A 15,225-nucleotide genomic window follows, 5' to 3' on the forward strand; every position below is an offset into this window, starting at 1 on the left:
AGCAATGATGCTGCAACACTTAACACTTTAGACTTCAGGGCCCAACCGCTGGCACCCCTTTACTCTTCAGGGTAATCTCTGGCACCCCCTTTACTCTTCAGGGTAATCTCTGGCACCCCCTTTACTATATTCCTGCTAGCTAGCTCCTGGATCCCTCTGAACATTTTCAGAGTGGTCCCCTCTGCTAGGCAGACCCCCAGGGGCAGTTTGCAGTACTCACGACTCAGAATGCTTTCCTGAAACTCGACCCCAATGCTCCGCTGGTCCTCAGCACACCTGGATCCTTCTCTGCAGCTCAGCTCAGCCCTGTGTCCACTCAGGCAAGCCGCCTTGGACACCCGATCCTTCCTGACAGAAGGAGAGACAGCCGTCACCTCCCTCCTGGGACTCTGCTTCCCGCCAAAGACAATCTGTCATGTACTCCCCATAGATTTATACCCTCTCCCAGAATGCTGTGCGGCAGAATCTGCCCTTCCAGGATGGATACAAGCCCTGGTGTGTTATTGGTCAGGTTTCCTCCACTGCCCAATGAGAGCCCTCATTGGGATACAGTGGGGAGACTCCCCAACACATCAGGCACACCTGGGAAAACATGCCAGCCTAGCTGAAAACATGGCCTTGCTGATAAGAAGACAGAGCCCACTATAAATATTACCTAATACCTACATTGGAGGGTGCTACAAGCGCATCTATCCACTCGAGGTGGTCAATGTCCTTCTTCAGCAGGTTAGAAACAGCCTAATTATCCCATGTGTTGCCTAAAATCAGAAACATTGTTGGTTAATACTGGGCTATTTATGACTACCCTAACGCCAACTTCTTCCTGGACTTCCTAATCTTCACCTTGTCTCTACAAATGTTTAGTGATTACCTTATACATAGCCTAAAGCTGGATACACACTATACAACTTTTGTTGTCAGATTTCCTTCAGATTTACCTTTTCTGTGTAGTGCAAGGGCCGGCCTGATTGCATACAAATTGAAAGTGTTTAGGTCTGACCTCATATTATATGGTTTTGGTAAGTCTAAAGGAAAAAGTCTTCAGAAAATCTTATAGTGTGTATGGCCCATAACACATCTCTAAATGATTACACTTTACACACCAGGGCAGATGATCAGTACTGGTTCTTGTGCACTCATTCTTTTACTCAATGTTGTATGTGCTGAGGACCCACTTATTTACATACGCAAAGCCCAGTTAGAAACTGTATGGTTGTATATACAGTGCCCTAAAGTATTCATACCCCTTGAAATGTTCCACATTTTGTTACAACCAAAAACCTAAATGTATTTTGTGGGGATTTTATATGATAGACCAACACAAAGTGGCAAATAAATATCTGAAAAGTGTGGCATGCATTTGTATTCAGCCCCCCTGAGTCAATACCTTGTAGAACCACCTTTCACTGCAACGGCAGCTGCAAGTCCTTTTGGGGATGTCTCTACCAGCTCATCTGGAGAGTGACATTTTTGCCCATTCTTTGCAAAATAGCTCAAGCTCTGTCAGATTGGATAGAGAGCATCTGTGAACAGCAAGTTTCAAGTCTTGCCACAAATTCTCAATTGGATTTTGGTCTGCACTGTGACTTGGCCATTCTAACACATGAATATGCTTTGATCTAAACCATTCCATTGTAGCTCTGGCTGTATGTTTAGGGTTGTTGTCCTGCTGGAAGGTGAACCTCTGCCCCAGGCTCAAGTCTTTTGCAGACTCTAACACGTCTTCTTGTAAGAATGCCCTGCATTTGGCTCCATCCATCTTCCCATCAACTCTGACCAGCATCCCTGTCCCTGCTGAAGAAAAGCATCCCCACAACATGATGCTGCCACCACCATGTTTCACGGTGGGGATGGTGTGTTCAGGGTGATGTGCAGTGTTAGTTTTCCGCCACACATAGCAATTTGCTTTTAGGCTAAAAAGTTAAATTCTGTTCTCATCTGACCAGAGCACCTTTTTCCACATGTTTGCTGTGTCCCCCACATGGCTTCTCGCAAACTGCAAACAGGACTTCTTATGGCTTTCTTTTAATAATGGCTTTCTTCTTGCCACTCTACCAAAAAGGCTGGGTTTGTGGAGTGCACGACTAATAGTTGTCCTGTTAACAGATTCTCCCATCTGAGCTGTGGATCTATGCAGCTCCTCCAGAGTTACCATGGGCCTCTTGGCTGTCAGTTTAGGTGGATGGCCATGTCTTGGTAGGTTTGCAGTTGTGCCATACTCTTTCCATTTTTGGATGATGGATTGAACAGTGCTCCATGAGATGTTCAAAGCTTTGAATATTTTTTTTTATAACCTAACCCTGCTTTAAACCTCTCCACAACTTTATCCCTGACCTGTCTGGTGTATTCCTTGGCCTTCATGATGCTGTTTGTTCACTAAGGTTCCCTAACAAACCTCTGAGGGCTTAACAGAACAGATGTATTATACTGAGATTAAATTACACACAGGTGGACTCTATTTACTAATTAGGTGACTTCTGAAGGCAATTAGATCCACTAGATTTTAGTTAGGGGGTATAACAGTAAGGGGGGCTGAATACAAATGCACGCCACACTTACCAGTTATTTATTTGTAAAAAATGTTTAAGACCATTTATCATTTTCCTTCCATATCACAATTATGTTCCACTTTGTGTTGGTCACATAAAATACCAATAAAATAAATTTACGTTTTTGGTTGTAACATGACAAAATGTGGAAAATTTTAAGTGGTATGAATACTTTTTCAAGGCACTGTAATAATGACTTTATAGGTGCTGAGGAATACAGTAGAACAAGAGAGGCATAGATCATTAGCTTCCTGTGTGAGGTCTGTCCTCTAGTGTGTGCGGTGGATTTTAACAATTTACAGTCAACTTAAATTGTGGGTACTAATGATTACTAAAAAAAAGGATCCATCTGGTAGCATGCCACCTTTGGTAAAATTGAATATCGGATTAGTATAGTTCAGTACCAGAGCCTCTGCTGGCCACTGAGATTCTTTTACTGGATTGCTGAGTATCAGCAGTGGGGCTTAGCATAGCAATGATCTTATGTGCGATTTTGAAGTCTTGGCCTATACACAGCCTGGGCTGGAATCCAGGGACTGTATCAGGATATGATAAAAAATAGTCTGCAACTCCTTGCTTGCTCTTTAACATATTCAAAATGTAATGATTCTCCATAAAAGACACAGTAACAGACAGCAGATGTAAGCGCGTTTCAGCCTTGTGGGTTTGTTCACTACATGGCGTTCGCTGCATGGGGATAGAACTGAAAATTCGCACATGTACTTACTGGCAGCAAAATAGGTTTTCTAGCTTGCTGAGTTTTAAAGACCTGATAGGTTCACTTTAGGGCGGTGGAGGCTTTTATTTCTCTTTTATATCCCTATAAATGCTACTTTAATTTAATTCTGCTCTTTTTCATTGTTTAGGATGAAGAGAAGACATTACGAATAAAACAATGGTTAACCTCCAGTTATCCTTATTGAATCATATCTGTAAGCAATTACTGTAATGATGATACAATTTTGGCATGTATAGTAAAACTTAGAGGTTATAGATGGACCCTAGCCAGATGTAAAAACCTCCATTTCATCTGTATAAATTTGTGATTGCTAAAGACAAGTTTAATTTGTTCCATGTGAAGCTGAACGTTAGGCACAGAAACTTTTATTTAAATATGTTCCTAAATAACCACAAAAGGTATAAATCAACTTTTTTTTTTTTGTTGCACAAAATGCCCTTGAAATCTCTTTTATTGCCTTAAAAAAGAATTATTGACATCGTCACTGTGCTGCACATAACCTGTGCAGAGAGCAGAGCTGTGGGAGGGACTTTACATGTCCTTCCACTATGGGTTGCTTACAGAAAACTAGGGAGGAGCAGATACAAGACCAGTCACCATGCACAAGAAGAGAGAGCAGCAGTGACTGGTCTTATTGCAGGAATATTTCCTGATCTAGAAGAAATGCACAAAGCACATCAAGATGCAAGTAAGAATACAACTTTCTCTTGTATGTAGATACTATTTGCATATCCCTTAGTTCAGCTTCAAAATACTTATAATCCATATATTACATAGTTACATAGTTGCATAGTAGGTGAGGTTGAATAAAGACAATAGTCAATCCAGTTCAACCTGTGTAGGTGTGTGTGGCTGTAATCATCTCACATAGCCCTTAATGTCCTGATCCTTGAGATGTAAGTCTAAGAGTCTTTTGAAAGCCACCATACTACCCGCAGAAACCACCTCTTGTGGTAGAGAATTCCACAATCTTGTAGCCCTAACAGTAAAGAACCCTCCTCGTTGCCTGAGGTTAAAACGCTTCTCCTCTAATCGCATTGTATGTCCTCGAGTCCTCATGCAATTCCTTCGAATGTTAAAGCAGGTATTTTTTTAATATATAAACATACAGCTGAATTAACAGGCTTGCTGAAATGGATACCAAATAGTAGAAGAAGGAATGACAATTTTACCTTTACTAAAGGAAATGCTGCTCAAGGCGTTCTTCACAGCTACCCATGGTTGAAGGCTTATGCACTTGGCAATCATGCACTTGGTCATATCCAGTCAATTTGTTGTAAAGGTAGATGAGCATATTTGAACTCTGATCCTCCTCTACATCACAGTAGAGATCACATGACCAAGGCCTAGGTCTTCATATATGTCACCAGCACTTTAGAGGCTACACATTCTCCAGGAAGGTTGGGTACTTTAGCCCCGTTCATTCACTCATCCCAGAAAGCATACTTTAAAATATGAATAGCGGTCCACTGTAAAGGCTTCTTCTACACAAAACTGTTTAGCAGGCTTATTCACATGCTAGAATATTATGTCTTTAGAGAACTTGAGCAGTAAGATGTTCCCACCAGAATTCTCATTTCCATTGTAAAGGTGGTGTCACACTCCTAAAATTCTCAATAATGAAGAATATGTAAATAATTGGGGATATTAGCTTCAACAGTGTCATAACCCAGTGTTTCTCAACTCTGGTCCTCAGGGCACACTAACAGGCCAGATTAAGTATTACCTTGGGGAGATGCAGACTAGAATACTGCAATCACTGAGCAGCAAATTATATCACCTGTGATGTATTCCAGTTTTCTTGCAAATCTGGCCTGTTAGTGTGCCTTGAGGACCGGAGCTGAGAAACACTGCCATAACCTAATTATGGCCTTGTGATAGGGGATGGAACAGCAAACAGGAAACCACTGGATTCTTCAAGACTAGGGTTGAGCGAACACCTAGATGTCCGTGTTCGACGGGTTCGGCCGAACTTTAAAAAAAAGTCCGGGTCCGTGTCCCGGACTTTTACCGAACTTTTCCCGGACACCGAACCCCATTGAAGTCAATGGGGACCCGAACTTTAAGGCACTAAAATGGCTCTAAAACACCAAAGGAAAGGGCTAGAGTGCTGCAAATGGCAGCAAAACGTAATTAAGAGCATGGCAAGTGCTCTGCAAACAAATGTGGATAGGGAAATAACTTAAAACAACAAAAAAAAACAGAAAAATAAAACAATGTTCTTCTTCATCTCTGAAGGACGAGGCCCATATGGAGTAGGAGGGAGGTTAAGGTGGTGGTGGATGTGGCGGTGACATAGGCGTGCGCACAGGGTGTGCTGGGTGTGCCTGGGCACACCCTAATCACCTAGGGCACATAGCATTGCCAGTGAGGAGATGGGAAAGATCTCCCTGGGACCTGCTCTGCTCTATTTCTCCTTGCCTACAGGTACATGGCCCCGATACATTACTCTCTCTGCTGGCAAACACATGCATGTGTATTTCAACTTTGGGGTGCACACCTTAATGCAATAGGCTGCGCACACCTATGGGCGGTGTAGGTGGAAGCGGCGGTGGAGGAGGACCAGGGCCGGATTAACAGCATCATGGGCTTGGTGCTGAGGATTTTGAAGGGCCTTAGGGCCGTGCCTTGCCATGCACCCAGAGGAGGAAGGGTGCAGCCATGCATGCCTAATTCAACATGGGATGCTGTCTCTGAAGCCCATAAACACATCCATGCATCGCCAACTGTCCCTCCTTGTCCGGCCTTCACGCTGTGTGGGGAGGTTCTGAGGGTGCTGCCTGGGGAAGCGAGCATAGAAGCCAGACTTCTGTGTTTACAAGTGACAGAAGAGCGGTAACAGTGAATATGGCCAACCCGGGGCCTATATAAAAGGTAGGGGCCTGGAGCTGCAGCTCCAATAGCCCCTACATTAATCTGGCCCTGAGGAGGAGGACGAGGTAGCCAACACTGCTTCTTTTCACAAATTTTAAATGAGGGTACACCCCAAAAGAGTGAGAAAGAGCAAAAATGGAACAATGGGTGGGTAAGGTCGGTATCCATTGCTATTCTGCATAAGGTACGGAAAAGTCCCGTGGGATCCATGCCTGGTTCATTTTAATGAACGTGAGCTTGTCCACATTGTCTCTGGACAGGCGGCTGCGCTTGTCTGTTATAACGCCCCCAGCCGTGCTAAATACCCGTTCAGATAATACACTGGCTGCAGGGCACGCCAGCACCTCCAAGGCGTAAAGGGCAAGCTCAGGCCATGTGCCCAATTTGGAGACCCAGAAGTTGAAGGGGGCAGACCCGTCATTCACTACATGTAGGCGTGTGCACACATACTGCTCCACCATGTTGGTAAAATGCTGCCTCCTGCTAAGACGTTCCATCTGAGCTGCTGGTGCTGCTGTTTGTTGTGGCGTGCTGACAAAGCTTTTCCACATTTCGGCCATGCTAACCCTGCCTTCTGAGGTGCTGGCGGTGCCCTGGTTGCGTTGGCGACCTCCTCCTCCTCCTCCTCTGCCTTGTGCTTCCACTGTGGCCCCGCTGTCAGATGGGAATGCCAGCAGCATGGCGTCTACCAGCGTGCGCTTGTACTCGCGCATCTTGCGATCGCGCTCCAGTGAGTGAATTAAGGACGGTACGTTGTCCTTGTAACGGGGATCCAGCAGCGTGGCCACCCAGTAATCAGCACAAGTTAGAATGTGGGCAACTCGGCGGTCGTTGTGGAGACACTGCAGCATGTAATCGCTCATGTGTGCCAGGCTGCCCAGAGGCAACGAAAGGCTGTCCTCTGTGGGAGGTGTATGGTCCGTGTCCTCTGTATCCCCCCAGCCACGCACCAGTGATGGCCATGAGCTGGCCTGGGTGCCACCCTGCTGTGAACATGGTTCCATCTCCTCCTCCAGCTCCTCCTCCTCCTCATCCTCCTCATCCTCCAGAACTGTGCCCCTGCTGGACAATTGCGTCCCTGGCGTTTGCGTGTGCAGGAACCCACCCTCGGAGCCCCTTGCGAATGACTGCCCTGAAAGCCTTGGAAATGTTACCTCTTCATCCTCCTCCTCCTCCTCATCCTGTGCCACATCCTCTTCCATCATCGCCCGAATTGTTTTTTCAAGGAGGCATAGAAGTGGGATAGTTAAGCTGAGAACGGCGTCATTGCCACTGGCCATGTTGGTGGAGTACTCAAAACAGCGCAACAAGGCACACAGGTCTCGCATGGAGGCCCAGTTAAATTAAATAGCGGAATAGAAAATATGATCCAAAAAAAGTGTATGTATATCACACGTACACAACCACACTAGGCCCCAATTACTATTGTTTGTACCCCTAAAAGGCTAGATGAGGAGTAGGGGGAGTATGGAACAGGCAGCACCCTCAAACCTTCAGAAGTATGAGATGAACCCCAACAACTTGGAAAGGTGGATCTCTCTCACACGTACCGACACAGACTATCCCGCAATTCAATTGATCCTCAAAGGTTTTTATTGAATAGCGGAATAGGAAATATGATCAAAAAAAGTGTATGTATCTCGCACGTACACAACCACACTAGGCCCCAATTACTATTGTTTGTACCCCTAAAAGGCTAGATGAGGAGTAGGGGGGGTATGGAACAGGCAGCACCCTCAAACCTTCAGAAGTATGAGATGAACCCCAACAACTTGGAAAGGTGGATCTCTCTCACACGTACCGACACAGACTATCCCGCAATTCAATTGATCCTCAAAGGTTTTTATTGAATAGCGGAATAGGAAATATGATCAAAAAAAGTGTATGTATCTCGCACGTACACAACCACACTAGGCCCCAATTACTATTGTTTGTACCCCTAAAAGGCTAGATGAGGAGTAGGGGGGGTATGGAACAGGCAGCACCCTCAAACCTTCAGAAGTATGAGATGAACCCCAACAACTTGGAAAGGTGGATCTCTCTCACACGTACCGACACAGACTATCCCGCAATTCAATTGATCCTCAAAGGTTTTTATTGAATAGCGGAATAGGAAATATGATCAAAAAAAGTGTATGTATCTCGCACGTACACAACCACACTAGGCCCCAATTACTATTGTTTGTACCCCTAAAAGGCTAGATGAGGAGTAGGGGGGGTATGGAACAGGCAGCACCCTCAAACCTTCAGAAGTATGAGATGAACCCCAACAACTTGGAAAGGTGGATCTCTCTCACACGTACCGACACAGACTATCCCGCAATTCAATTGATCCTCAAAGGTTTTTATTGAATAGCGGAATAGGAAATATGATCAAAAAAAGTGTATGTATCTCGCACGTACACAACCACACTAGGCCCCAATTACTATTGTTTGTACCCCTAAAAGGCTAGATGAGGAGTAGGGGGGGTATGGAACAGGCAGCACCCTCAAACCTTCAGAAGTATGAGATGAACCCCAACAACTTGGAAAGGTGGATCTCTCTCACACGTACCGACACAGACTATCCCGCAATTCAATTGATCCTCAAAGGTTTTTATTGAATAGCGGAATAGGAAATATGATCAAAAAAAGTGTATGTATCTCGCACGTACACAACCACACTAGGCCCCAATTACTATTGTTTGTACCCCTAAAAGGCTAGATGAGGAGTAGGGGGGGTATGGAACAGGCAGCACCCTCAAACCTTCAGAAGTATGAGATGAACCCCAACAACTTGGAAAGGTGGATCTCTCTCACACGTACCGACACAGACTATCCCGCAATTCAATTGATCCTCAAAGGTTTTTATTGAATAGCGGAATAGGAAATATGATCAAAAAAAGTGTATGTATCTCGCACGTACACAACCACACTAGGCCCCAATTACTATTGTTTGTACCCCTAAAAGGCTAGATGAGGAGTAGGGGGGGTATGGAACAGGCAGCACCCTCAAACCTTCAGAAGTATGAGATGAACCCCAACAACTTGGAAAGGTGGATCTCTCTCACACGTACCGACACAGACTATCCCGCAATTCAATTGATCCTCAAAGGTTTTTATTGAATAGCGGAATAGGAAATATGATCAAAAAAAGTGTATGTATCTCGCACGTACACAACCACACTAGGCCCCAATTACTATTGTTTGTACCCCTAAAAGGCTAGATGAGGAGTAGGGGGGGTATGGAACAGGCAGCACCCTCAAACCTTCAGAAGTATGAGATGAACCCCAACAACTTGGAAAGGTGGATCTCTCTCACACGTACCGACACAGACTATCCCGCAATTCAATTGATCCTCAAAGGTTTTTATTGAATAGCGGAATAGGAAATATGATCAAAAAAAGTGTATGTATCTCGCACGTACACAACCACACTAGGCCCCAATTACTATTGTTTGTACCCCTAAAAGGCTAGATGAGGAGTAGGGGGGGTATGGAACAGGCAGCACCCTCAAACCTTCAGAAGTATGAGATGAACCCCAACAACTTGGAAAGGTGGATCTCTCTCACACGTACCGACACAGACTATCCCGCAATTCAATTGATCCTCAAAGGTTTTTATTGAATAGCGGAATAGGAAATATGATCAAAAAAAGTGTATGTATCTCGCACGTACACAACCACACTAGGCCCCAATTACTATTGTTTGTACCCCTAAAAGGCTAGATGAGGAGTAGGGGGGGTATGGAACAGGCAGCACCCTCAAACCTTCAGAAGTATGAGATGAACCCCAACAACTTGGAAAGGTGGATCTCTCTCACACGTACCGACACAGACTATCCCGCAATTCAATTGATCCTCAAAGGTTTTTATTGAATAGCGGAATAGGAAATATGATCAAAAAAAGTGTATGTATCTCGCACGTACACAACCACACTAGGCCCCAATTACTATTGTTTGTACCCCTAAAAGGCTAGATGAGGAGTAGGGGGGGTATGGAACAGGCAGCACCCTCAAACCTTCAGAAGTATGAGATGAACCCCAACAACTTGGAAAGGTGGATCTCTCTCACACGTACCAACACAGACTATCCCCCAATTTAACTGATCCCCAGAGGTTTTTGATTAAATAGCGGAATAGAAAATATGATCCCAAAAAAGTGTATGTATATCACACGTACACAACCACACTAGGCCCCAATTACTATTGTTTGTACCCCTAAAAGGCTAGGAGTAGGGGGAGTATGGAACAGGCAGCACCCTCAAACCTTCAGAAGTATGAGATGAACCTCAACAACTTGGAAAGGTGGATCTCTCTCACACGTACCAACACAGACTATCCCCCAATTTAACTGATCCCCAAAGGTTTTTGATTAAATAGCGGAATAGAAAATATGATCCCAAAAAAGTGTATGTATATCACACGTACACAACCACACTAGGCCCCAATTACTATTGTTTGTACCCCTAAAAGGCTAGGAGTAGGGGGAGTATGGAACAGGCAGCACCCTCAAACCTTCAGAAGTATGAGATGAACCCCAACAACTTGGAAAGGTGGATCTCTCTCACACGTACCAACACAGACTATCCCCCAATTTAACTGATCCCCAGAGGTTTTTGATTAAATAGCGGAATAGAAAATATGATCCCAAAAAAGTGTATGTATATCACACGTACACAACCACACTAGGCCCCAATTACTATTGTTTGTACCCCTAAAAGGCTAGGAGTAGGGGGAGTATGGAACAGGCAGCACCCTCAAACCTTCAGAAGTATGAGATGAACCCCAACAACTTGGAAAGGTGGATCTCTCTCACACGTACCAACACAGACTATCCCCCAATTTAACTGATCCCCAAAGGTTTTTGATTAAATAGCGGAATAGAAAATATGATCCCAAAAAAGTGTATGTATATCACACGTACACAACCACACTAGGCCCCAATTACTATTGTTTGTACCCCTAAAAGGCTAGGAGTAGGGGGAGTATGGAACAGGCAGCACCCTCAAACCTTCAGAAGTATGAGATGAACCCCAACAACTTGGAAAGGTGGATCTCTCTCACACGTACCAACACAGACTATCCCCCAATTTAACTGATCCCCAGAGGTTTTTGATTAAATAGCGGAATAGAAAATATGATCCCAAAAAAGTGTATGTATATCACACGTACACAACCACACTAGGCCCCAATTACTATTGTTTGTACCCCTAAAAGGCTAGGAGTAGGGGGAGTATGGAACAGGCAGCACCCTCAAACCTTCAGAAGTATGAGATGAACCCCAACAACTTGGAAAGGTGGATCTCTCTCACACGTACCAACACAGACTATCCCCCAATTTAACTGATCCCCAGAGGTTTTTGATTAAATAGCGGAATAGAAAATATGATCCCAAAAAAGTGTATGTATATCACACGTACACAACCACACTAGGCCCCAATTACTATTGTTTGTACCCCTAAAAGGCTAGGAGTAGGGGGAGTATGGAACAGGCAGCACCCTCAAACCTTCAGAAGTATGAGATGAACCCCAACAACTTGGAAAGGTGGATCTCTCTCACACGTACCAACACAGACTATCCCCCAATTTAACTGATCCCCAAAGGTTTTTGATTAAATAGCGGAATAGAAAATATGATCCCAAAAAAGTGTATGTATATCACACGTACACAACCACACTAGGCCCCAATTACTATTGTTTGTACCCCTAAAAGGCTAGATGAGGAGTAGGGGGAGTATGGAACAGGCAGCACCCTCAAACCTTCAGTATGAGATTGTGTTCACTGTACCCCACAAAGATTGAGTTCACTGCACCCCACAATGATTGTGTTCACTGCACCCCACAAAGATTGTGTTCACTGCACCTCACAAAGATTGTGTTCACTGTACCCCCCAAAGATTGTGTTCACTGCACCCCACAAAGATTCTGTTCACTGTACCCCACAAAGATTGTGTTCACTGCACCCCAAAAAGATTGTGTTCACTGCACCCCAAAAAGGATGTTGTTCACTGCACCCCAAAAAGGATGTTGTTCACTCCACCCCAAAAAGATTGTGTTCACTGCACCCCACAAAGATTGTGTTCACTGCACCCCAAAAAGATTGTGTTCACTGCACCCCAAAAATGATTTTGTTCACTGCACCCCAAAAAGGATTTTGTTCACTGCACCCCAAAAAGGATGTTGTTCACTCCACCCCAAAAAGATTGTGTTCACTGCACCCCAAAAAGATTGTGTTCACTGCACCCCACAAAGGATTTTGTTCACTGCACCCCAAAAAGATTGTGTTCACTGCACCCCAAAAAGGATGTTGTTCACTGCACCCCAAAAAGGATTTTGTTCACTGCACCCCAAAAAGATTGTGTTCACTGCACCCCACAAAGGATTTTGTTCACTGCACCCCACAAAGATTGTGTTCACTGCACACCAAAAAGGATTGTGTTCACTGCACCCCAAAAAGATTTTGTTCACTGCAGCCCAAAAAGATTGTGTTCACTGCAGCCCAAAAAGATTGTGTTCACTGCAGCCCAAAAAGATTGTGTTCACTGCAGCCCAAAAAGATTGTGTTCACTGCAGCCCAAAAAGATTGTGTTCACTGCAGCTCACACACAGAAAAATGGATGTGGATCACTGACACCTGCCTATCTCCAATCCCACACCACACAGCAATATCGATTGTAGTTTGTAGAACACAGTTTCCCTAAAATTCAGCAGACTCTGTCCCTAACAGGATTGAGAAGAGATCGTAGATCAGGATTGAGTGCAGACCCCACCCCCCACACAGCAATATCGATTGTAGTTTGTAGAAGACACTGACCCTATATAATTCAGCAGACTCTATCCCTAAAATGCCTACAACTCGCCCTGCCTAAACACTCCGACCTGTCCCTCAATTCTATCCGGACACAAATGGTTTTTTCCTGCCTATCTTTCCCTAATCAGCAGCCAGCACATTGATGTGTGCTCTGTCCCTGAATCTAAGCAGCATAATGACGCCGCTGCGGCTGCCTCGAACTTATAAAGACTTGGTCACATGCTTCAGACGGCCAATCACAGCTACTGAGACATTTGCAGGCATGGCTGGGATGGCTTAAGGCACACCAGTTAAACGATTGTTGATTGGCTGTTGAAAGCCCGCCATGAAAAGAGCGCCAAAGCATGCAAAACCCGGAAATAAAACGACCGAACACGGATTTTTACCCGAACATACAGTAAAGTGTCCGTGTCCGTGTTCGGGTACAAAAAATCCAATTATTCGGTACGAACACGAATAATACAGTCCGTGTTCGCTCAACACTATTCAAGACCTCTAAGAAGTCTTACTGTATATGTATTTGAAAGTTAGAGCATCAACGGTCCCCAGCAAGACTTCATGCCTCCTGTTTTAAGATGCTTCCAAAATATTCTTTATGGTCACAGTAGATGTGTTATTGATGTAAGCTCTTTATTGTATATTTTGATGACTTAGGAAACTCTTTATGTAACATGAATTGATCAGTGTTTCAGGACAATATTTTAGAATCTCTAAGCTTCTAAGGAAGGAGGTTTATTTCTTGTAAAACGTGTAGAGAAAATCATGAACAAGCTATACAGACTCGAGCAAATCCAAATGCTAGGGGTACATTGATGCAAAATAAGATTTGAAGAGAAGTCTCTGACATAGTGACAACATTGTTTTGACATAGTCAAACTGTAATTTTGCTTTGTATATAAAATATTTACATATGTCTGAGTTTTCACACATTTTTATTATTTAAGACAGAATAAAAATTAAAGTGAAACTAAAGCCTCGTATTTTTTTTTATCACTTAGTTAAAAATAACAATCGTGCTATACTTTTGCAGTTGGTTTTGCACAGTGCAGCCTGGATCCTCCTCTTCTCGGGTCCCTCTTTGACGCTCCTGGCCCCTCCCTCCTGTTGAGTGCCCCCACAGCAAGCAGCTTGCTATGGTGGCACCCAAGCTGAGCCACAGCTCCCTGTGTCCATTCAGACATGGAGCCGTGGTCCCGGCTCCACCCCTTTTCTCTCCTCATTGGCTTACTGACTTTGATTAACAGCAGCGGGAGCAGCGGGAGCCAATGGTACTGCACTGCTGTCTCATCCAATGAGGAGAGGAGTCCAGCCGAGACATTCCTACAATCGCTGGATCTAGATGAACCTCAGGTATGTATTAGGGGGGCTGCTTCACACAGAAGGCTTTTTATCTTAATGGATAGAATGTATCAAGATAAAAAAACCTTCTGACTTTACAATCACTTAAAGTGTGACAAATATGAAAAAAAAAAAAAAAATCAGAAAGGGAGCAAATACTTTTTCACAGCACTGTAATTTATATCTGGAGGGCAGGTAAGTATTAGGGGGGCTGAGGGGGGCTACTGCACACAGAAGGCTTTTTATCTTAATGCATAGAACGTATTAAGATAAAAAAAACCTTCCTGCTTTTACAAATCCTTTACCACTTCCATAGGAGTGCCTATTCTGGCACTTCTCTCCTACGTGTAAAAAAAACATAATTTTTTCGCTAGAAAATTACTCAGAACCCCCAAACATTATATGTGCTTTTTTTTTAGTAGAGACCCGAGGGAATAAAATGGTGGTCGTTGCAACGGTCTATGTCACACGATATTTGTGCAGCAATTTTCCAAAGCGTTTTTTTTTTTGGAAAAAAAATTGTTTCATGAATTAAAAAAAAACAAAACACTAAAGTTAGCCCCATTTTTTTGTATAATGTGTAAGATGATGTTACACTGAGTAAATAGATACCTAACATGTATTAACATAAAATATAACTGCGCTAGTGAAAATAAAATAAAAATAATAAAGCTGCAACTTCAAGTGTGATAGCACCCAAAAACAATATTATAAACAAGTCGCGCTAAGTGAATATGTATATGAAATCAATCATAAATACCAAAAATCCTGAACTAGAAACATAAAAATATAAGTGATCTGGCATAAATCATTGGTATAAACAACCGTATATAAGTGTGAACATGATAGATAAAGTGCTCAATGACAAATTGAATAACCAAAAAATAAATTAATGCAATAAAGTCTCTGTTGTAGATCCAAACTGAGGATAT

General features: G+C 43.7%; 1 protein-coding gene across 2 annotated transcripts in view; it reads left to right on the plus strand.

The window, feature by feature from the left end:
• LOC309553278 (patatin-like phospholipase domain-containing protein 6) overlaps positions 1-13,905 on the plus strand; it is a 108,242-nt gene extending 94,337 nt beyond the window's left edge. For both annotated transcript variants that reach the window (XM_082254284.1, XM_082254283.1), the window contains exons 32-33: positions 3,416-3,481; positions 13,648-13,905. In XM_082254284.1, coding sequence (XP_082110410.1) covers positions 3,416-3,472 — 57 coding nt within the window. In that variant the 3' untranslated portion in view covers positions 3,473-3,481; positions 13,648-13,905. The remainder of the gene's footprint in view (positions 1-3,415; positions 3,482-13,647) is intronic.
• The last annotated feature ends 1,320 nt before the right edge of the window (positions 13,906-15,225 follow it).

This window comes from Pelophylax lessonae, assembly GCF_965119305.1.
Source record: "Pelophylax lessonae genome assembly, chromosome: 4".
NCBI classification, from domain to species: Eukaryota; Metazoa; Chordata; class Amphibia; order Anura; family Ranidae; genus Pelophylax; species Pelophylax lessonae.